The 26,157-nt window shown below is 27.9% G+C and overlaps 1 protein-coding gene across 2 annotated transcripts in view; it reads left to right on the top strand.

Annotated features, from left to right (window-relative positions):
- The first annotated feature begins 7,695 nt into the window (after nt 1-7,695).
- Nucleotides 7,696-26,157, top strand: part of LOC123291841 (protein jagged-1b) — a 219,122-nt gene continuing 200,660 nt past the window's right edge. For both annotated transcript variants that reach the window (XM_044872271.1, XM_044872270.1), the window contains exons 1-2: nt 7,696-8,029; nt 21,643-21,939. In XM_044872271.1, the coding sequence (XP_044728206.1) occupies nt 7,940-8,029; nt 21,643-21,939 (387 nt within the window). In that variant the 5' untranslated portion in view covers nt 7,696-7,939. The remainder of the gene's footprint in view (nt 8,030-21,642; nt 21,940-26,157) is intronic.

Here is a 26,157-nt window from a genome sequence, read left to right on the forward strand (position 1 = left end):
CATGATAATTCACTCAAATCCACTTAGTTTCACAAATTGGTTTTCACAACGGAATGTTACGAAATAAGCCCAATATTTGTACAAATCTTTATAGGAAATGTTGTCTCAAAAGTCACATATGGTCACGTGTCAACGTCCTTAGATATTCAAGATCAAAGGTCGCAAAAATCAGTTTTTTGATAATATCACGTTTCCTTTGCCTTCAACCGGTTTTTTTAAATATATTGATCCGTTTTTGAAATTGAGCAGAAAAACAAAACGATATTTTTTGGGAGTACTTGTGAAAGGTTAGGAGATAAGCCTTCGAGATAAGCCCTATGACTTCCATGCATGGAATCCGTGCTGGTTTAATCCGTCAATATATTTTAGCTACGATGCCGAAAGTTCGGTAGTTTCTATAACTACCCATACTGTGAGTTTTTAAAATCATTTATTTTTGTACATCAATGAGTATGGAAAAGTACATATACAATAAGCAATGTGTATAAGAAATATACTATTAGTTGTCTCCTTGCATGCTTGTAAATAGTATAGCAATACAAGCATATAATAGGATCTTTCTTATACACATTGCTTAATGATTTACAAAAACAGTATGCCAATGTACGGTTTTTCATGAATTTTATATAAACTTTTTTCTTTTGTAACAAATTTCAGTTATTGACTAGCTTGTGAATTAATAGAATAAATTACCGCAGTTCAACCAGAAAAATTATTCCAAATGAAGCAACTTCTCGGAATTCTGAAAAGCAGCAATGTTTGGTATTTAGAACAAACTGAAAGAAATGAAACAAGGTATGTATGAACCAATATAATTTGCATGTATATGAATGAAATAAATAAATGAACTGAAACCTTTTGGTTGTGGTTCTTTGTGTGTCTAGAGATTTAGCTGTTTTCTTTATATTTTTAATTAAAATAATAAGTAGTAATATTTAAAAAATCAGTATAGTATGCAAAATTGTAGAAGCGTATCAATTTTTTTATTATTATTGTTTTATTTATATAATAATAATAAGTAATATATTATTTATTGTTAATATAATTATAATTATCAACTTTATATAATTCAATCTAACTTAGCTCATCTGTACACATACACGACGAGTATATGCACCAGGATATTCAAAATTGGATAAAATTTGGATGTGAGAGAGCAAAATTAAATTTTTTGGACTCTGTTGTCGCCATAAAGTTAAATAGTAAAGTCGATTTTTTTGAGAACACAGCCAAATTTGATCCAATCTAATTGGAATTTTTTTTGAAACCCACTAATTTTTGGACATTATTTTCAGCTGTGATGTCAATTTTTCCCTAGCTATCACTTATGTGCTTCATTTCGGGATCAGGACTTCACTTTCTTGAAACTTATTAGAGCTAGGTAAATTTTGATCACAAATTTGAAAAGTATGACTCAAATTTAGTAGGATTACATACTTTGTTTATCAAAATTGGATAAAATTTGGATGTGATAGAGCAAAATTAAATTTTTTGGATTCTGATGACGTCATAAAGTTAAAAAATTCGATATTTTTGATAATACAGGCAAATTTGATCCGATCTTATTGAATTTTTTTTGAAACTTACTAATTTTGGGTCATTCTTTTCAACTGTGACGTTAGTTTTTTGCTAGCTGTCATTAATGTACTAAATTTCGTTACCAGGGCTCTACATTCTTGGAACCTATTAGAGCTAGATTTATGTATTAAAGTATGACCCAAATTTAGTAGGATTACATTCTCGAATCGATTGATAACAGCTTCAAAATTGAGTTGCAAGATACCATACCCCGGACAAACATAACTTAAAAAGAACATGGTAAAAATAGACAGATATTTTTGAAACACACGGTACAATAATTGCAATAATCAGACATACTACAAACATATAACACAAGAAGTAAAGTTCATTCATTTTGTTGTGTTATTAATGAGATATTTTTTTTTTTAAGTCAAGAAAGCGTTACACTTAGTTTATTTATTTATTATTATTATTATTATATTATTGTTCTTCAAATTACAAATTATACATTTTTAGAAATTTTTATAATTAAATAATGCCTCTGTATGCGCTAAGTTGCTTACTGCTCATCATCGTTGAATCAGCGTTCATTACTATCTATCTACTTATAGATATGACTATAAGTTAATTAAAAATTAAAAAATAGAATGGATTTTAAAAAATTATTACTTTTTATATAATTTGCATAATTATTTATAAAATGATTATTCGTTTTTATTTACAAATTAATAACAATATTGTTTATTAAAATTACGAATGTTTTTATTAATTTTGTTTAAAAAGTTTTACTTATGCTGTCTGCGGTATCTAAGAATCCGTACCAAAAAATTATGAGAAAGTCTATTAGCGAATTCCCGAAGGAAATGGAGCAAATGCTTTTTTACTAAAATTATAAATGAACTAGCTGTGAACTACCCGCTTTGCTGGGCAACATCCCCACTTGCACCCCTCCCTCCACATTTCCTTGCGTGGGATAACAGTTTTGTAATGTACACGTCATGCTCTTTTATTTGATACCTCACTTAGGTATATTTGTAAATATTCGATAATTCCTTCCCACTTTCTCGCTACACCTTTCTACCCTCCGAAGGTTAAAAGTAGATAAAAACAATAGTTCTTTGAAGCTGGTTGTATATCGTGTCAATATTTGAGCTTAATCGATGCACAACTTTTTTAGTTTTTGAAGCATATCCCTTTCAACTCCTATTTCAACCCCTTACTCTACTATAATATGGATTTATTATACATAAAAACCTTCCTCTTGAATCACTCTATCTATTAAAAAAAACCGCATCAAAATCCGTTGCGTAGTTTCAAAGATTTATGCGTACAAAGGGACATAGGGACATAGGGACATAGGGACAGAAAAAGCGACTTTGTTTTATACTATGTAGTGATACCGACTCTGGATAGCCAAATGGAAAACAGAAAGTGAAAATAATTCTGCCATACCAGAGTCGGTAGCTCATCTCGTTGAAGCATGCGACCAGAGATTTGTAGCGTAACTCTTCCGGCCAGTGTAGCTCGCAGAAAGATCGTTTTCTACACTCCACGGGGTAAAATCTTGGTTGCGTGCCTCAATAGAACAGAAAAGATTGTTCGGGTTGCTTTCCTTAACATCTGGAAATCAACGCTTTCCCGAAAAGAAACGAAAGCTTGAATTTGATTATTGAAGTAAAGAACCTAAATAAAATTATTTAATGTAAAATGTATCTTGGCGTTTAACTTACTTTGAAGTTGTAACAATTTCATCAAAATTGGTTCAGTAGTTTAGAGTCAAAATGTGAGATTGTGATGTGTAAACAATCGTACATTTACTTTTGTAATTTTTGTGAGCGAACAAACTAACATTTTACAGGTTTATTAATTTACAAATTCACTGTACAAAATCTTGACCAGGGCGTCAAATTTTTTGTAAAACATCTCCTTTGTAGAAATTCACTATATCGACCATGATCGAGTTCATACTTCGATTCGCATTTGGCCTATTTTTGGGTGCTAGACAACACCATTTTTGGCCGCTAGATAGACTAAAGAGTAGAGGGTGACAATGAATTTTTATTCTTTTTCCGTGTATTTTCCTTCAAGATAGAGGGGTGCAAGTTCACCTCCTTGTATACCCCTTCCGGGACGCGTGAGCCCATTTATCACAGTGTAGATGGTTTAGAATATTTTAGTATCAAAGTAATAGGATAATATGAAACTTTTTTGTGTTTCATATTCTCCTGTTCGTGATGTTCTGGTTACATGGTTATTATTTGTGTAATAGTACCGAACCTTCTACATATCAGTTAGAACATCACTTAACCGAATTGTTTTAATTTTGTGAACGGAGAAAAGATTATTAACCAACGAAGAAAGTTAATTAGTCACTTTAAGTGGATACGCAATGATGGTCAGTGGTGATTGATAATGAATAAAATTAATTTCTTGATATCTTAAAAAGTTTAAAAAATTATAAATTCTTTGAAATGAATTTGAAACTTTTCTTTAGTCTGATACAAGTTTACTAAATAACTTTTGTTTTTTAATGTAGATCACATTAAATCGTCTAAAATTTGTTTTAGTTTTTCGACGCTGATCTAACCTAACCTAAACAGTTTTCGAAAGATCGTCACCGTCTGATACTATACTATATAGTATCAATAAACCAGATTATATTCTCTTCTCATAATTATAATAATGTACAGAGTGTGCCATCTTAATCTATAATAACTAATACCTCGTTTTCCAATCAATTTGATGAGGGACACATCATGTTCTGCCATCAGACTGGACCTAGTTCTCCGGGCTATGATTTAGATCGAAAAACGTAAAAGCACTTTAAATTAGAAAGGTAAAATAGGCCTAATTTTTACCCCCTCTTTGCCATCGGCTAGAGATGCTCTTGCACCATCAAACTCTATGTAACTTTTGTGTAAGTTATTTTTTTGATTGGTTAGCTACAAAAAGAGATATTAGATATTATCGATTAAAATGAGCCATCCTGTATAAGTAAGAAATAAATAATATAGGTAATTGATTTATTAATAAATTCTAAATTTCTGATCTAGAATTTAAAACGTATAAATAAATAAAATTCATTTAATTCTAGATATTAAATTAATTCTAAAAGTTTATTTTGTGTTATAATTAAAAAACCACTTATTTTATTTACAAAACTTCATTTACAATATTGAACTGGAACAAAACTGTAAAAATTTACATTAAGGTGATTCACTCGTAAAATGGCTGCTTCTCTTAAAAGTTAAAAAGTTAAAAAATTCGTTTTTTTGAGAACACAGCCAAATTTGATCCGATCTTATTAGAATTTTATTTGAAACCCACTAATTTTGAGTCATTCTTTTCAACTGCGGTGTCAGATTTTCGCTAGCTATTACTTTTGTACTTAATTTCGGTACCAGGGCTCCACATTCTTGAAACCTATAAGAGCAAGGTTAATTTTGATAACAAATTTGAAAAATTTAACCCAAATTTAGTAGGATTACATACTTTGTTTATCAAAATTGGATAAACTTTGAATGTGATAGAGCAAAATTAAATTTTTTGGATTTTGATGACGTCATCAAGTTAAAAAATTCGATTTTTTTGAGAACAGGGCCAAATTTGATCCGATCTAATTGGAATTTTTTTTGAAATCCACTAATTTTGGGTCGTTCTTTTCAGCTGTGATGTCAGTTTTTCGCTAGCTATCACTGTTGTGCTTAATTCCGGGGCCAGGACTCCACAATCTCGAAATCCATTAGAGCTAGGTTCATTTTCATAAAAAATTTGAAAAGAATGACCCAAATTTAGTAGGATAACATACTTGGTTTATCAAAATTGGATAAAATTTGAATGTGATAGAGCAAAATTAAATTTTTTGGATTCTAATGACGTCATAAAGTTAAAAAATTCGATTTTTGTTGAGAACACAGCCAAAGATCCGATCTTATTGGAATTTTTTTTTGAAACCCACTAATTTTGGTTCATTCTTTTCAACTGTGATGCCAGTTTTTCGCTACGGAAACAACCTAATTAGATGATTTTATGAACACCTATACCAAAAATTTTTTCCTAGCATCAGTATTTTTAAACGTTACAAACTAGGGGTTAAACTTAGTATACCTTGTTATAAAGGAGAGATTTAACTAATAGTAGAGTTTAATTTAATCCGGTTAATTGAACCTATTCGAGAAAAATCGGAAGACTTGAAAAATTTGAGACCAAAATCCACCAATAAGAGACGTTTATCCGAAGTGTCTATTAATCGAACAACTAATTAAATTATTTTAAAAATTAAATAATTCATTAAAAAAAAAACTATTAAATTTAATAATTTAAGTAGTAATAAATTTTCAAGATTTCATTTTTTGTTACAGAATTACTTTTTTATGATTATTTAATGCATTTAATATTGTCTGTTATATCTACATAAGAGCCAGTGATTGAAAAATAAAAATACACCACCTAGGGTTGCTTGAATCAAAGTATGTAGGTACTACTGAAGAAGACGACCTAAGATGCAAGAAGAACTAATAACAACAGACGGACAAGAGAATACAAAAAAAATCATTTTGAAGGAAAAAAAAACGATATCAATATTTAAACAAGAAGAAAGGAGCTTAAGAAACATTTAAAGACCTTTTGTACACCAGTTAAAATGGTTGTAAAGTAGTACAAAAAAGTACCCTTCAGATAATAAACTCTTGGTAAATCTTGATAAAAAATCTTTTAACAAAAAGAAAAGCGAGTTCAAAAGAAAAACTTTTCCAAAGCAAATTAAAATGCACTAAAAAGTAAAAAATAACGATAATATAATGTAGTTAAAATTATTGTTATTTTTGGAGTCGGTATCAGTCAAGGAAACAATTCTGACGGAACAGTTTGCTACATAAGCTTGACTGACACCGACTCCAAAAATAACAATAATTTTAACTACATTATATTATCGTTATTTTTTTACTTTTTAGTGCATATTAATTTGTTTTGGAAAAGTTTTTCTTTTGAAGTCGGTTTTCTTTTTGTTTTGTTTTTTTTACTTTGTGATTTTTAGTGAACTTGAAGTACACTAACTAATTTACCACTAAAAAAAGAATCATCGAAATCAGTTGGCGTGATATTAAGTTATTCTTCCTCTTGTCGTGCATACTTAATGCAATTTTAAGACTTTTATGATTTTCCCATGGATACCGTTATCCGAACTCGACTAAAATGAAATGGGATCACACGGGAAGCAGTAGCTTTCAAATAGATAAAGAATTATCAAAATCGGTTCACTCAGTCAAAAGTTCTGAGGTAATAAACATAAAAAAAAAAAATAAATACATTCGAATTGATAACCTCCTCCTCTTTTGTTTGAAGTCGGTTAATAAAAGCCTGCCAATATAATATCTTTCCCTCGGCCCCGATATTATGGAAGGCGATTGTAGTAATTTTTTAAAGAACCCAATACAAATTTCTGATAAAAAACTTCTAAAAATTAAATTATTGTATCTTTGAATTCCTTGAATAAGACCCAAACAAGAAGTTAAAGTTTTGAGATAACTTTTTTTGTTTTACTGATTTCAGACTTTTATTAATTGGACTACAATAATAAATACTTTTTCTTATAGTTTTTAAATAGTTAAAACTTTTATATTGCAGTTGTGTTGTGTGTTGTATGATGTGAAGTTGAATTGGATGCTGCTCTGAAGACGTTTTATTTGGTTTTATAGAGACGAACGAAGATGTACAACAGCTGGCTATTAAATAACATAATGCGCATCGTATTCGTCATCCCCACCACTACCACACTCTTTTTATTAAAACATACACTCACTTAACATTAAACAGTGAGAAGATATGAAGAGAAGCTTTTTATATACGAACGAGAGACGAATGTATACGATCATACACGAACATCACAATCGAATGGTACCGCATAACATGGTCTTCCAGTGTTCCAGGGGCATTCAGTGGCTATGTATTTACGGCCGCTCTATGAGCGCGTATTATAAAAAAACTTCTTATAATTTATTCACAGTTAATATATAAACAAATTTAATTTATTTTTCTCCAAACTATTATATTATTTAAAAAAAAAATAATTGTAAATTAATTTATTATAAAAAAAAAAGTTTTTTTTTTTTGTATTTATGTTTTTTTGTCGTGTTTTGTTGTGTTTTTATTTAAAATAAATGTCTTTTTATGTTCATCTAACAACTTCGACAACAAGAAACAACTTCGAAAACAACCAGTGAGAGTGTTTTTTTAGTGTATATGAAAACCGTTTTTTGTTTGTGGATCTAAAAAAAATTAAAAATTTGCTTGACCTGCAACAATTTAAAATCATTTGTGAATGGCGTTATTATTGATATATCGTTATTTGTGATTTTTTTTTTTTGGTTTTTGATTTAAACCCTAATGCAGGGCTTGTGTGATTTTTGTTTTGTTTATAATGTGTCGTGTTGTGTGGCGATTATTGTGTAAAAGCATGTCCCATGGATATTTATTACTTCTTTTCCTGTTTCTTCTTCAGTTCTTACAGGTACTTTTAACGTATTTAAATATCATTTTTTTAACGTATTTTTACGTAAGTTTTTAAGCGCAGCTGTCTAAATTTAGTGTGACCCCAACCCTTATTAAATAAAAACCATCTATCTCACTTTAGAAATTCGTTATAATTGGTCCTTTTAAAACTAAAATTATATGCAAATTGTTAACGGTAACTTTAAAAAAAGTTTCGCAGAAGTTTAGGAAAGTTTTAACCACTTAATATCCATGGTCACCATGGATGTACCAAGTGCATTATTAGTTTTAGCATCATCAGAGAGTTTTAAAAATACAGAGCAGATGCTCTTTTTGATGAAAATATAAAACTAGGTAAAAAAAGTATAACTTTGTAATGGTTCGCGAATGGTATCATATAAAATAGATATTTCTAAAATAAAATTATACTTCAATTATTGACAGATATTTTTAAACGTTAATTTCTGGAATCCTGGATCCATGTTATTATCCGCTGTGAAAATATTCAATTCATTTTTGATTTTTAAATTTATGACAAATACAAAAAAACCCACCTTTATTAATTTGTAAATCAAATCAACGACGATCACATACATTACATACTTCAAAATTCAAATTCTTTTGAACAATCTCGAAAATTTTCTGCATACATTTTAAAATTAATATCATCTTGATAAAGATATAATTCTTCTTGATCTTGTTTTCGTAGTTCCCGATGATCACGCATTAAGGATCGATTACGATCCGTCAACGTACGACGTCGTGACATTTTATTGCTAAAATCACTTAATTTTTTTAGTTATTCTACTGTAGAACTGTAAAAATTAATTGTTTATGTTTTGTTATCATGTTTTTTGTCAATCAAGAATCTACAGATGGCCACTCAATTAAAATTAATATTAAATGTAACCAAATTATATAATAGTATTAGATGTAGCTCATAGATGGTGCCACTGTCTCTGCATATGTAATAAATAAAAAATACTGTTGTTTTTTTATTATTTATTATTTATTTAATTTTTTCTTAAAATAATGATTGATAACACATCTAGACATAAATATGGAACTACAACATTTCATTTCATGTATTTTTGTTGTAAAGTTTATCACCAAAAAGTTACATTTAAACCTTGTTGAGGACCTGATAAAAATATAGCATAATATGGTTTTTTTTTACGTTTGAGAAGGTATATCGAGAGACCTTGAGCAATCGAGTATTCTTTGACAGAATGTAACATGCATTCAACATTTTTTTTTTTTTAAATATACGGCAGCTGCTGTTTGTATGTATTTCTTCTTGCCTGTTGATTTTGGTTACGTTGCACATGGTTTCCGTCGGTCAACATCTGCCTTTCTTCTTCTTATTGCGTTCTCTTAAAAAAAAAAATCGTTCTTTTTGGTATGTTTTTTAAAAATACAGTAGAGTTACCAAAAGAGTTTTATTTTTAAAATCACTTTTATCGAGTTATTTTTTACCTTTTAAAATTTACCTCTCGGTTTAATTAAGAGTAAATTCGTAGATAACAAATCCATACACATAAGGGTTTTATAAGTTAAGTCTAAAGTTTGTAATCGTTAGATTTTTTTGCAATTTTAATTGGCCTGTTTCCATAAATCTCCAAATCATTGATATAAGCGTTACCGTCCAAATTGGTTCTTGATTTTTATCACAAGCTTTTATTTAGTTTCACCTCTCCGGTTGTGTGTCTGTAATCAAATTTTGCAAGTAAAATTTGATCAACTGCGCGGTTTCTGATTGAGCTGAAATTGTGCATGCACATTTAATTTAGATGAGAATGCATGGTAAGATTGTTTCATCTTGATTTTCCCATTGCTTCCACCATATTTGATATATTTTTTAGTCTTAAATTAAAAATTTCAATAAAAAAAATACTTTTAAAGGGACAAGCTTTTATTGTAATGAAAAACTAGAAATTAGTTTGACCTATGAGTCACTTATACCTGATTATTTGTAAGAGCTTAAGGTGCTTAATATCAAGAATGAATCGAAAAATAATTAGGCATGTGGAGTAGAGAAGGCGTTCTTCTAGATGAGACCCGACTACAAATAGTCGGGTATGAGTATTTTAAAAGTATTTTTTATTAAAATTTTTAATTTAAGACTAAATTAAAAATGTACATTTGTCAAATATGGTGGAAGCGATGAGAAAATCAGAAAGCCAACTAAAAGTGCATGCAAAATTTCACCTCAATTGAAACCTGGAAGTGTATCAAATTTGACTTGCAAGACAGACAACGGGAACAGGTGAAACTTAATAAAAGCTTGTAAAATTATTATTAATGACCGGTTTCGATTGCTTTGGCAATTTTTTTCAGTAGTATTACCTTAAACCATTAAAAATTAAATACTAAAATAATTTTGGTAACTCCTAAAAAGTCTCTAAGAAGAACTCTAAATGAAATAAATGCCGTACAGTTATATTGTAAGAGATATCGAATTGTTTCCACGATTTTTTTTTAATCGTGAAAAGAATTTGCATTTTTTTGCCCGTGATACGACGGAATGTTTAGTTTCATAATTTCTTTTATATATATTTTTCGTTTCTATAAGATTTGTTGTGTTGTTATATGTATTGGCAGAATGCCCATTCCGTATATTTTAAAACACCGCGTCGCGTCTGTCAAATATTGAGAAATAAAAATATTGGGAACAATTTTATTTTTTTGTAGAATGCTGTTGTGTATGTGAAAACGGCAACCGCATAACGAGCAATGATGATATTAAATATTTTTCAATTCGATGAAAATTTCTTTTTTTTTTGTATTTGTGAAAAATTGGTTTTCATTTTTATAGTTTATGCCGCATTGCAGTTAGTTAACATAGATTTTCCAATCTTTATTTAGAATATTTCTGGCTGTATTATTTTTATTCAATATTGTAGTCGAAGTTTTTTGTACTGCATCGAATTTTTCTATTATTTCCTGCACGATTTTTGTGGACGATAGTTTTTGGTCCTCCATTCATAACAAGAAAGTTGGGTAGAAAATGTATGTGTACGCGATGAAAATCTTTTTTTGAAGTGAAAATTTCTATAGGCGCGTAAAATCTTATGAGTTCGCTTTCTCGACGTTATCGTCACATTTCAACACATGCATAGTAGTCTCTAGTGGCAAAGCAATGGACTTCCACAAAAAAGCACATAATTTTATAAATTTACAGAAAAATAATTTGATTTTAAAAAGTATTACATTGTCGTGGCCACATTTTTAATAATTTATGTATGTGCTGATATTTTAATTAATAAAAGTTTTTGCTCACCTCTGTGACTTCTATTATATATATATTTGTAGGGTTTGCCATCAAGAGTGAGCATTAAACTTTTAACAACATTTATTATATGATCTTTTTATTGGCTCGATTATTCATCGTTTAGTAATTGACTCAGTAAATAATCACACAAGAAGGTCGTTAAAACGTGAGGTATAAAACATTGTCCTTTTAAAACGTGCTATCTAGTGAATATCTTGAATAAATCTAGCCGTTATCTTAAAATATTACACGGGCGTTAACATAAAAACGAATGTATGAAAATATTTTAGAGTTTCATTTAAAAATTTGAGGGTGGATTTTGTTAGAACCTCCGAAAATTGGACAAAAATTATGAGTAAAACTTTTCGATATTTAACATAGTTTTTTTTTATGTATTTTCTTTAGAAAAAATTTTTGTCATGCTTCTAACTTTAGCAAGTTAGCACCGTAAGGGGTAATAATTTAACCTGCTTATAGAGGCCATTTTAAAGTTCTAAAAAATAAACTTTTATGATGTCTGGTACACAACTTGATTTAAGTTTAAAGTTCAGACACTCTTAATGGTAAATCCTTTATGTATAAAATTATGAATTATGTTATCTACTATATATTTTAATAATTCCCACGAATGTATGTTACAAATATTTAAGTATTGTATTAAATTTCTAAATGGAAAAAATTTAGATAAGATTCATTCATTAATAAAAACTCTTTACGTCTACAATTACAACTTTTGTTTGAGTCATTGATTGATTGATTTATTTTTATAAAACGAATACGAAAACTGTAACCTATTTTTGTATTTTGGCTAAAAAGTAATACAATTGAGATGAATTTTTTTATGTTTTATCTTACCGTTACAAAATTTAATGCTTACTCCAAATGTTTCAATTGGTATTGACCATTTAAACAACTTTGTTTACTTTCAACATAAACAAAAATGAGTTTTATTTAGATGTAGACCTTATATATGTAAACTTTTATCTATCATAAAACTCAAAAATATATACACCCCCAAATCGATTCTTCTACTTTATTTCGTTTTTTCCGAAATAAAATTTTATCAAAATAAACATTCTTGAGAATTAGAAAATGATTAGATAATTTAAAATTTCCTGCTGTTTTTGCGAGGAACTAATTTTTAAGACAATTGTTTTTATTTGCGAGGAACTAATTCAGGTCAATTTCTAGGTAAATTTTTCAAAAACAGAATTTTTGGGTATCATGTTTTAGAAAACTAGGTAATTGTCAGAAAACTTCTTAAAATAAAATTTCAACTGATTTTTTCAAAGGAGTCCGTTCATAGACGATTTGATTTGGTAAATGTTTCGAAAATACTAGCCGAAATTGTGGAAATATATCCAAGTTCGATTCGATTTCATCAAAATTAATTTTTATTACCTTGTATAATGTCGATTTAAATTTGTTTTCAAACAAATTCGATTTCTAATTTAATATGTGAGGTAATTAAATTCAATTTAATTAAACATCAATTTAAAATGAATGTTTTATAAAATTTTATAATATGTTCCGATCAGTTAGTCAATACTAATCAATTACGAATATCCAGCACAGATTATTACCAATTATTATTACTAAACAGTTATGATGGATATTACAATATTTCCGCGATGTACTATTTATCTTTAAGGTAATTCATTTGTTATAATAATCAGAGCTAAATATGATTTCGTTTTTCGTATCTATTATTTTATGTCGAAGAATATAATTAAATTCACAGTAAAAATCATTTTCATATTCCGAAAAAATTTGTTTATTAAGCAATTCGAAGAGAAATTGTTATTGAGTTTTTCTCCTAATGAGTTTCAATTTATAAAGAAAAATGATTTTTATCAAGTGAATCACCTTAAATAAAATTAAAAAATTGTTTTTTATTTTCTCTAATAAAATATATTTTAAAATATAGAAATATTTTGAATTAAAATACTTAAAAAAATTATTTAATAATTATGTAATTCCTAATTTTATTAAAAACAAAAATCTTTATATATTTTTACACAAAAACAAAGTCTGGAACAACTAATTACATAGCAATATCTAAATTTAAACTGATGATTAATTTAAAAATTGTTTTATGGAAATTACAAAATGTGTGAAATATGAAAATTTTCTCACGATATTTAAATGAAAAACCTGAGGATGTTTCTTTATGAGAATAAATTATAAATAAAAATGATGTAATTTTTTTAAATTTGCATTTCAAGGAAATCTTTCCGAGTACAAACTCTGAGTTCTTACATTTGATTTGTACGAGACAGAGATCGTTTTGGTATTAAATAGCATTTCTTTAAATTTTCATTTCAAGGAAATCTTTCGGCGTATAAACTTAGAGTTCTTATATTTGATTTGTATGAGCCATAGAGATTGTTTAAGTATTAAATAGCATTCTTATAATGGGTAAAATTACCTTTCAAAAGGTCAACTTCGGGATCAAATGAGCGATTCCATGAACAATTGAAGATAAAAATACTTTAGTAGGACGCCAATACTGTTGGCTTTCAGGGTATTTTATCTGTTTTGAAGTTCCCATCTTGCGTCCTGTAATAGTAATTTCTAAGATTTATTTTAAAACAAGTATTTTGCAATCTAAAGTGATGGTAGTGTCAGTCACGATTTATTTTACTAATCAATTTGATTCTAATGTTAAGGTTCTTTATTTTATCATTTTCCAATAACCGTTAACCGTTATTCATAATATGACACAAAATAAAACGCATTTTGATTTCCTTCTTAGCGGTTAAAATTTATCAGAAAATCGACAAAAAATTTCCATGATGCAGAGACGAAATTTTCCACAGATTCAAACCACGTTGTTCGAGTCCAAATTATTATATATTCATGCATAATCAATGAAGTTTACAATACGATTAAATACCGGAAACACCTTAAATATACCAACTACAAAAAAATTCATTCAACTTAAATATTTCTAAAGAGATTAAAATCTTTACTTAAGTAAGAAATCCACCATATATTAATTCCATTTTACGCCAAGTGGATAAAAAAAAACGTAAAACTAAATCCCCTATATTACTTATAATTTCTTAGAAATATTTGTCGTACAAAAACATTGGTGGTTTTAACTACAAAAGGGCATCTTTGTGTCGTTTTAATTACGTAACCTTGTAAGCAGCAAGCCAGTGAATCAAATACGTATGAACGTTAAACCATTATAATATTTACTCATCTGCGGAAATAATAAAAAAAAATTACCCTAGTTTTATGTGATATTTTTATATTCGATGTGTGTGTATTTAAACAGCCGTAACACCACCGTTTGTACAAAAAGATATATTTAATATATGATAACGACTCTTTTACATGCATATTTTTTTAAAAATAATATCGTAAAATAATTGATAATCGTAAAAATAATTTTTATTCGTATAAAAATCATAATTTTTAATAAAATATCGTTAATAACCGTCATTCGACTTTATATGAGTCTCGCAGTTTCAGATTATAATAAGCTGTCATGAGCATGGCTTTTGATGGCCAGATAAATAGTTTCCTGATAAAAGTATTCATGGAAAAATTAATATTTTTGACTGTCAATTTGACTGGAAACGAGATTGAAGTATCATAGGCGCCCAAAATGGGCATACATTCTTTTCAACATTGTAAAGTAGAAACTCGATAACTCGAAAATCAAGGGAAATGTAAAAATTTACGAATTAATGATGTTTTTGACAAGTTTGAAATACAGAAATTGAATTGCTAAATTTATAGAATGTGCCTTTTTGAAATTCGAGTAAAATAAATATGTACTATCAATATCTCGCATGGAAAAAACATTTTGTTCGAGTTACAAAGTCTAAATAATTCGAGATACCGCTTATTTACGGGGTTCAGCGGAAGGAAATGACTGTTTTTTTCGACTTACTGAGGATAACAATTTGACGAGGTTCGAATTATCGAAATTAAACTGGATTGGGTTTTACGTAGAGATTGCAAGTTGATAATCTCTTAAAATCGAATATCATTGTAATCGTAAAATTGCTTAGATTCTAATGAAATTTACTTTTTCTATTATCTGACTGCGAAAACAAATCAAAAATAAATTCAACCTAACGAGCCATTAATCAGACCTCATTCAAAACATTAATCAATCTCGATTTTAATAGTCTCGATAAAGTTTATCGTGCAAACATCACAATTTCATATCATTTTCTCGTTCAACTTGTGTTAATAACAAATTTCGATCATAAAATTAATTGAATTAATCAATCGATCACCACGATAATATGAAATCGTTATCATCGATTAAATACATATTTTTGAAATGTATTCTAGCATTGAACTCACCTATAATCATAAAAAATAAATTTCTTATCAAAAAACAATTTTTTTTCTTGTGATAAAATATAATTTATAGTAGCACACACGATTAATTGTAATTATGTCATATGTCTTAAGTTTTTAGTTCTTTTTGAATCTTGGGTGGTTAGTTTAGAACATGTTTACTTTTGTAGTTTACTTTTATTAATATACAATTTAATTGTTTAAAATTAATGACTTATAAAATAAATTAATTGATTTTCGAGTTTAACCATATCGGAGCAAGTTTATGTTTTTGTTTGTAAGTGTACTTTATGGAATCGTAATAAATAAAACATAAAAAGAATGATAAATTGAAACTCGTTGAAAAGCCTATTTTAATCTTTTTGCAATTTTGTTCTTTTCAAATTTAATAAAAAAGAACGAATGGAAATACGAACTAATAAAGTATTTTCACATTAGCTTCAACAGATTTTCCTGACTTTTATCTTCTATTAAGGTTGTCGAGTTCTCTTTAAATTTGAATAAAGATGGTACATCTGTAGAAGGCGAATCAAATTTCTGCTTTTTTTCTAAAATGATTATTCCTTTTTTTGTATTGAAAAACAGATACTGAAAAATTTTCCGTGGCTGATAAGAGAGTTTGAACTAATTTAAAAAAATTTTCGTCATAACGTCACTTCCTAGTTGTTTTAACTTGAACAGAGAACATTCAAGAAATTTATTATACTATTTACAATAAAGTTTTATTTTGAGAATCAAGATTTAATTATTATTATATTATTAATAATGTCTTGGCGTGTAGATAAAAAACCAACATCGTTTTAAGTAAATGGAAAAATGGGAAGTTGAACTTTTCTTCTTATACCGGTTCTAGTGGGAAACCTATAAATCGAGACTGCACATTCGAAATAAATCTTCACTTCTAGACCATGCTATCAAATATTTCTGCTTGCTGTACTGTTAAATTCAACCATTAGCTTAACTTTTCGAGTTTAAATTCCATCAAATTTCGCTTGAAATTCTCAAAATGATTAAATTGGCTTTTAGTATAACAATTTTCGTTTCCAAATTCTTGCTTCTCTTAGCAATTCTAACCTTTGTTAAGTTTTTTCATTCTGATACTTTTTATTTTTGGATGAGATAACATTATTTAAATAAAACACAAAATAAAAATGTTTACATACGATGCCGACTTAATTGGGACACACTGTATATATAAGTAATGCCCGCAATTCTATTAGCGAGCACAGTACAACATTACTAACTTAGTTATTGTTATACATTGTTATGGGAAAATAATAATTATTTTGTTGCAGAGAATTTCATAAATCCTTGAAATTTCTTTTTAATATTTTTATTAACCTACGCTCAAACTGTACTAACTATTGTTTTTTTATATTCATTAATATGTAATATTGATTGTGTGATGATTTTTGATTTTCTAATAAATTAATATTATGCAATCGCAAACAAGGTAGAGTCTTTTTTTTTTGAAATATGTAAATTAGTTTGGATTTGTTTTTGAATTTAAATAATAAAAAAAATTGTAACCTTGTGTCAATAATATATATATACATATATATATAGGTATATTGAATCTTCAATTTATTAATATAATATATTGGGTGTGTCAAGAACAAAGGGTTGAAGGTGTAGGAAATACTTTTGTAGCAATAACTCGTTAGACTCTTCTCAAATCGTAAAAGAAGTTGTAGCATTTAAAGCGATTTCTAGTAAGCCATTGTTCAAATCGTTAAGTGAGTTGTATCCAATTCTGGGATTCAAAAAAATTGTTAATTTTTTTGCAATATTGCTTACGATTTTAGCGCAGTTAATAAATGAATAAGATTTTTGTATTTTGTCCAGTTGGGAAGACATATGGGAAACAAGAATTTTTTTGATCTTTTAGTTTTTTTTGTCAAAGGATACCTCAAAAACCGAAGAAATCACAAAAAACTTTCCTGTCAGCGATTTCAATTTTATGATTTGAAGATTGATTTACGAAATATCGTTGAAAATTCCGAAAAGTCGAAATATATCGATTCAATTTTTTTAAATTTGAAATCTTTAGCTTTTTTTTTTCCTTATAGCTGTTCTTTTTTGGCCATTCTATATATTGTTTTTTTAGGACAATCAATGATTAATTTGGCTGTTTTCATTTGTTAATAAAACTAGTCTTTCTAGATGTTGCTAATACTTTTTCATATCAAACTTACTAGATTGCGCCCAAGGATGTATTCGTCATGTCACAAGATTTTAAAATCTTATTTTCGTATACGTTCTGGATACGTTTTCCGAAAATATTTATTGTCATTTTTAAACCCCTGCAGGGTAATATTTTTGCTTGTACCTTCTTTAACCTTGAACAGAATCCAAGTTTTTATTTGTCCTTGTTGAAAATTAAGTTCCTTGTTTCTCATAGATGTTGTGCCTGTCAAAATTTAATAGATATAAAAAATTTGTTTGACATTTAATAAATCTTCCTAATTATAGGTTAAGGCCATCAACTTAAAAAATATACTACAAAAAATTTGTTTGATTCTCTTAAACCAAAACAGTAATTTTAAATAAAAAAAAGAAATTTTTTTAACCATTAACCAGAAAACGTACAAAGTTAAAAAACATTTCCAAACTTACACACACACACGTGTTGCAAAATATAATAAATGTCCGGTTTTTCAAGCACCTGTTTTTTTGTTTTTAAAAAATAATACACTAAATTGTTACTTATTAAACTGGACAATTTATAATATTTTTTAATTGATCGTTAAGTGAAGTGGATTCGCCTTTGGGTTTATACTACGTGTTTTTCTTTTTTGGTGGCCAAAGAGGCCTAGTATTTTTTTTAAAAGCTGTATGATCAAAGTATCTCTTCCAAATAAGTTGCATTTAAATTCAAAAATGCATGAATTCCGTTTTAACTCTAAATAGAAAGGGTTTAAGCCGAAACAAATTTCCAATTGTTCGCTGATCAGGTCTTGTTACTAAGTGTGATATATACAAACAACAAATTTGACTGTCCATGCTCGATTCGCTGTAAAAATAGGGGAGTTTTTTCTTTCTAAAATATTTTATTTGATAAAAAAACTGGATTTTAAAATCCGAAGGGGAATTGAATGCTCCCCATTGTAGTATTTAGATAAAGAACACAATTATTTTTAGAGTGAGATGTAAGAACATTCTAATACATTATGTAATAATAACATAATAAGCACGTGATATGTTACGTCATGTGGAACAGGAACAAATATTAAAATATACAACAACAGCTGTCAGTTGACTGATTTCGCGCGAATTTTATTTAAATCCGGTATAACGAACACCTGATATGTAAAGTTTATTAAAAAACTTTAAACATATTTTCCTGATTTTTTATCGAATTATCTTATTACAAGAAAATTCGACTTCTAACATCATGTAGAAAATTTTCTCGTCTTTTAAAACATTTTCACTCGGCGCCACAGTCACTCCAATCCGCCTGACGTTACAATTTCTAGATTTTCTAGACCTTTTATCCTATTCGCACTGTGCGTGAGTTTTTTTGGAGGCATTTCCATGGTAACGATACACTACTTTAATTATAGAATTGTATGGATGCATATATAATTGTATGGTTTGCATTTATGACTTACATTGACAATTTAATATTATTGTCTCACAAATTTAAATAAATAATTATGATAATTGACATTTGAAAAATAATATTTGTGCAATTTGATTTCTTATTTTCACAATTTTTAATGCATTAAGTTTAATTAATTAGTATTTTTCAATAATTGTAATTGGACATTTTATATAACATTAACATGTAAAGGATTGCAAATTAGTCATAACAGCGTCCTTTATCGCCAAAATTATTCACTAGTAGCGCTGGCATCGATTTTATTATCCCTACCATGACTACGCACACAACGGTGTGACTTATTTTATAAGAATCCTCTTAGGAAATCTAATTAAAATATACTTCTTTTGAAGGTTCATTGTTTGTGGAATTTACTCTAGTTTACATTAACCATATTGTATGGTAATATAGGAACAACCATGATTTTTTTATATTTCAATATTCAATCATAATCGATTAAAATAATTTATTAGAATATTTTTATAAAAAAAATATTGCACAAATAAGGAAAAAACTCTCATTACGATTAATTTTTATGAAGGTGGTTTCAATCAATCACAAATCAATAGAACTTAACTCTACAACACAAAGACACACAATTTTTTAATGATTTTAATGAAAAATTATTACAAATTCTCATTAATTATGAAAACATTTATGAATTTAAATTTCTAATAACGGCATTGAAATAACAGAAAAAAATGTGAAGGAGTGGGCTTGTTGTGTTTATTAGTTTTCTTAATAGAAAATCGGAATAATTTTTTCCTTTTTGATGAAACGACAGTTTTATTAACAATTTTTATTGCATATTTGATTTATGAAAAAAATTATATGTATTGCAATATCTCTCCGACATGTGTGTTGACTGCATAATGAAGAGAATTTTAAAAGAAAAAAAAATCAGGTTTTTTACTATAAAAACATAGTTTTTTTTCTTTGCATTGTAACGAGAGAGAATGTTTGGTATTTTATTATGTGTATTTTATACGCTAAGAGGTGGTTTTAGGCGTTTTCCAATCCTCTGAAGTCGAAAGTTTTAGTAATGTATTCATTTGAAAAAAATGCACATAAAAATTCCATTATACAGGAATACAAAATTTATTATTTCATTAAACTTAAAAATATGTTCGGCCTGTGTATATTTCCACGCAAAATGATTTAAAATTTAAAGTCTATGACATGTAACATGCTCAGGACTCGGAGAACAATTTTATTGGATTGGAATGCAACTAAGATTTATTTAGTTTCAAAATCATTTGTGAGAAAATTTCGCCAAAGTAGATTAGTTAAATCAGGCATGATCAAATGTGACTCAGAGAAGACCCTCGGACTTCTCCCTTAAAATACAAGTAAGACAGAGAGACAAAATTTTTTTTCTACCTATCTCATTACTATTAGAGAAACTGAGATAGGTAGAAGATTCGTATTCCCGTCTCGCTTCCTCCTCTATGAGCAATGCGGACTTGGATAGAGACACAATAAAGTAATAACAATAGTGACTTCGACTTAAAATAACTCGCCCATGCCTGATTTTTATATTCTCTTTAAAAAAACATTTTAACATTTTGAAAAATGTTATCGATTAAAAACTACAATTTTAATTAAAAAGTATGTAAGAGAGTACATTTAAACTTTTACGTTTGCGAATTTATAACGATTTAAAAATGAATATACATCTGTTTTACTTCAAATATCGATTTAATTACCAAATTTTATACTTTTTTAATGCATTATATTTGGCATTATGCCAAAACATTACACGAAAAAAAATCCTAAAAGAAATCATTCAACCTGAATTTTTTCATATATTTAAGGCTGTGCGAATACGGTGGCTTCAATAAACATTTTTATTTTCAAATATCATTCAAACGTATATATTTACGAATTCTGAAAATTTGAGGGGTGGAGAGATCCCGAAGTTGGCCGTTTCACATTGAAATAAAGTAAAAATACTTTCAAATAATTTCCTAACGATTAGAACAAGTACAGTGAAATATTTGTATTTACAATAGAATGGGATTGAATTTAAAATATGAATTCATTGATACAAAATCACTGAAGTTAAATAAACAAAATCATTACATTTATGAAAGAGATTGATTTTAGTTTAAAGTCAATGATCATTAAAGTCATGCATTTTATCGATGGAAAATAAAATTGTACTTAGTTGGAATATATAATCGTGTAAATAAAGCGAATCGATGAATTAAAAGAAAATTTCATTGTGATTGCTTTAAATAGAGGATTTGGTTATTATGATCATATATCTATAATGTCTAGTCTATATGTGATTGAGCCAACTTCAGGAAGATTGTTGTTATCAGTAACAAGATTTTCGTTGAAGTATACTTTGCTGGTATTGATCGCATAACCTTAAATAAAATACTTAAAAATAATTTTTATTTTATTTGAAATTAATATATATTTTTTTTTGCAGTGCGTGAGATGCCGTGGCTATTTCGAACTACAAATACTTGCAATAACAAACTATCGTGGTGAATTAGCGTCTGGTGAATGTTGCGGAGGTTTGCCACGACCGACAGGCGGTGGAGCATGTACGCAACCATGTCATACATTATTTCGTGTATGCTTAAAAGAGTATCAGAGTAATGTATCACCAACGGGGCTATGCTCATTTGGTAATATTTCCAGTCCTGTTTTGGGCACAAACACATTTACATTGGCTGATCCAGAACGTAGTAAATTAAAATTACCTTTTACATTCCGATGGACGGTAAGTCGAATTTTGTTTTAAATATATATTTTTATTTATTTTTAAGTTTATCGACCAACGCACATTGATGAGATTTTGGTAACACTTGCGTTTTGGTATCGAAACGCCTCAAATAATAGGGTATTATCGTTAGTCAAAAATAAATCATGAAATTTGAAAAAAGTTAAAATTTATGTAAAAATATACTTAAATATTCTGATTTCGAGTCATAAAAGCACTTTTTTCTTTTAAAATATTAAAATTAATAATGGTAATTTTTAAACTGTATATCACATGACCTAAAACGCGGGTAAACCCTGCTGTGATTTCATAGCGATATGAGTCATAGACTATCAGTTAGTTCAGTGTAGACAGCTGGGTATAATATACACATAGATAATAAGTATTTATATTTATTATAATCAGATGTCTATGAATATTTCTGTCAAACTTATTTGTATTTTTTCGTATGGGTATATTATATATACCCATATTACGTCATCAAATTGGATGCCCGCGTTTTTTGACAGTTCAAAAAAGGTTTAAAATTTAAGTTTTTGGCAAGAAAGGTTGTGTATTTTTCCGAAATAAATTTTTGGTGGCTTTTTATTAACAAAATCAACATTTTGTAGTGGAATACCCTATACGTAGATGTGTTGTTTTTTTTTGAATAGGAGTGTAGGTATATACCTTGCAGTGAATCATGTAATTTTACAAAAGTAAAATTTTCTCTTGAACATAAATTTATTGTTAAAAATTTTTAAATTAATTGAATTAAACTGACGACAGTTGACATGTTTTTTTGTGTCGTAAACCAACGATTTCTGTATATTTAATATAAAATGTTTAATTAAAAAGAGGTGAGGTTCTCTCCGTTCTTCTTTTGAAAACAATCAAATAAATGTAGGCGCGAATTACAAACAATTGAAAAATAAGAAGTGATAGTCAAGATTAGAAATAGTTAACTGCACTGAGTTGAGACAGACAGACAGACAGACATGTTGGTGTTTTTGTATGTGAGGAGTTGTCATTAAACATTACCAAATATGTCACTTGAATTGAACGTCGTGTTAAAAAATTTTGTGTTTTTCTAATTACCAATTTACCGTTTTCATAACACAAAACAAACAAGTTTCTATCATTTTTCTCAGTTGTTTGTGAAAGTGCAACAAATAACGCATGAACAAAAGCGATGCAGGTTTTTATTTTTAATATAAATGCGGGCTTTATTTATATTATTATAGAAAGAGATAAAGCCACTATTTATTTTATTTATTTTATTTTTTAGTTTAATTTTCTACAAGATATTATTTTAAGTACGTATTAGAACTGGGTCATTTTATTAAAATACACTCTTTGGCAATATTTCATATTGTGTTGATTTTTGCACAGATATCAAAAACATAATTTTTTTTTATCTTCCGTAAATAATCTTTGATGTCTTTTTCGTTTGGTTTTTGTAAATGTCATTCTATAATTTAGGATTCCGTAGCGAAATTTTTTTAATCAACCCACGTATTATCTTCTTTAAGGTTGAACGGACAGCATACTCTACTCTAAAAATCTTCATCGGATTATTTTTATGTCATGCATGTATGAAATATATATCTAGGTATGTTAAGTTTAATCCCAAGTTTGTAACGCTTAAAAATATTGTGCTACGAACAAAATTTTGGTTTAGCTGTTCATAAAATCACTTAATTAGTTGAAATTTTTCAAGCGTGCTTAGAACGGAAAAAGTGAGGTCGAGGTAAATGAGTAGCATGGGTCAATTGGGTCTTGAGTCCGTAGGATCCATCTTGTAAACCGTTAAAGATAAAACAAAAGTTTAAGGTTAAAAAATAATCCTTATAAAACAAATAAACAACTTTTGATAGAAACATTTTTTACGTATAAACATCACTGTTTACCCCTGAGGCCGAAAATTGGGTTAGAAACATTATATAGTATGTATACAGTTATTGCAGTATATATTTTAAATTTACATATATTATGTATGTGTTTGATTGTTTATTACTATATCCACTGAGGAAGTGAGAAGAAAGAAACTCTTATTACTTTGTATGTGAGAGTGGTTATCAATATACTGCCTGTATATTGTAATTCCACAATTAACTTAGTTAATTATTTGTTTTCACTTGTTATCTATACATTGCCTTAATTTGCCTAATCAATCATAAGTGATGCCCGCTTAGGTAACGTTTTTCGCAGATTATTATAAACATATTTTACTGTAATTATTATAAAAATTTAACTGTCATGGGTTTCTATTATCTAAGATCTTTAAGTAGTTTCAAATAACTTCTTTAAATATAAAATAAATTATATTTTTCAATTTAAGAAAGGTACAAATTGTTTTGTAATGATTGAAAAAAAAAATTGACCTTCAGTGAGGGATTTTGAAAGATCTTTTTAGAAAATCTCCATATGTGCTTTACTGTTTCAAGGATTTTATGTACCTTGAAACATGACATTTGTATGTAGTTCTAGGTACCAAAAAAACAAATCATTAGACAATTAAAATTTAGGTATAGGGATTTTTTTTATATTTATTTATTTTAAATATTATTTGTGACCAGCTGTTATTAAAAAACCAGGTAGACAGATGGTCATTGAAGAAAGGTGTACATCTCTTAAAACTCAACTCAAAAAACATTTCACAACCTAAAGCATTGAGAAGGAACCCTACAATAAAAGCTATAGCAGGTTTTTTTTTTTCAAAAATTACTATTACATAAAAGTGTGTTTTGAATTTTTTTATATCTATATTATGTCATCATAAAATATCTGTCAATCTGTCATATAATCTGATTACGGGGTCTATTAACGCATATTGCGTTGGAATTGAAGGGAAACAATCGTTTTGAAAACAACCGTTTTGCATATGAAAGCCATAACAAAGTACTTGTGAGATGTCGCAATTTACAGTTTAATTAATTTTTTTCTATAGAAAAAGGTCACTTTACTCGACTTTTTGGGTTCCTGAGACTGTTGGAAATGATTTTTCACTGTACAGAGATTCAAGGACACTATTTTATAATTCCAAGGACATAATATATTCATAGAAATATTTTGATGTAAAAAAAAAATACATGTAATTATTTTCAAAACATGTTGTAGACACTTCCGCTAAAAAAAAATAATTTTAAATACATAAATTAATTAAATACCTTTTTTTGATGATTATCGACACAAAACGAGTCATTGAGTTACTCATTCCAGTCAATCAGAAGTAACGATCGATTAATTAAAATTTTAACGAATAAACTCTCTCATGAGTACACAATTTTTGTATTTTTTTATGTTTATAAATGATTTATTAATTTATGCAATTAAAAAAATGTTTATGAAAAAAATATACAAAACAAATAATGTACATAATATAATACATTGTACACTAAACGGCATTTAAACATTCCAACACGTTTTACGAGCTAAATGACAATCAGTATCCGATAACGTGTTAACATGGACAAGATGTCGCATCAATAGATCGATAATAGAATCGATCAATTATTATATTCAGTTTTGATTCAGTTCCTAGTTCTCATCAATTTTAAAACTTGAATTGAAAATTACTAATAATTTTGATTTGTTATAATGATGGACAAAATGGTTTTCCTGTTAAAAATTTGTTATCCCTGAAAAAATGATTTTTGTCATTACTAGATCATAAACAACAACTCACTATTTCAACTTTGATGATGAAACGAAAAATAAGAATTAAATTTTTCGATATCAGCCTTGGTTTTCGAAATATTGACCACCTCCCCCTCTAAAATTTTCAGAATTGATTTAGACTTAGCCCAACTTCATATAAAAAAAAATTAAGCTTTTTATTTAACATTGCCTAGGGGTACAATATTAAGATATTACACGTGACGTTAAAAAAGTTATAATAAGGTGCATTAACAAGGACGTTGTATATCTTTGAAGCTTATTGCAAGGACGTTTTATTTGTCTCTAACTGTAAAAAAAAAATCATATTTATTTTCATTGAAAAAAAAAAAAATTTGAATATTTGTGCACAACGCATGCGTGATTGAATACTATTCAACGAACTTAAACGAACGCACAAAATATTTTTATTAAGCTATAAATAATATAAATATAAAAATGTTATTAATATAAACATTATGCATAAATAATGTTATATTGTTAAATAATTTTTCGTATTTAAAAATGTTCGAAAAAAAAAAATGGTATTGATACGTACATATGAACGTACAGTTGTGAGTA

Source organism: Chrysoperla carnea, chromosome 2 (genome assembly GCF_905475395.1).
Source record: "Chrysoperla carnea chromosome 2, inChrCarn1.1, whole genome shotgun sequence".
NCBI lineage: Eukaryota > Metazoa > Arthropoda > Insecta > Neuroptera > Chrysopidae > Chrysoperla > Chrysoperla carnea.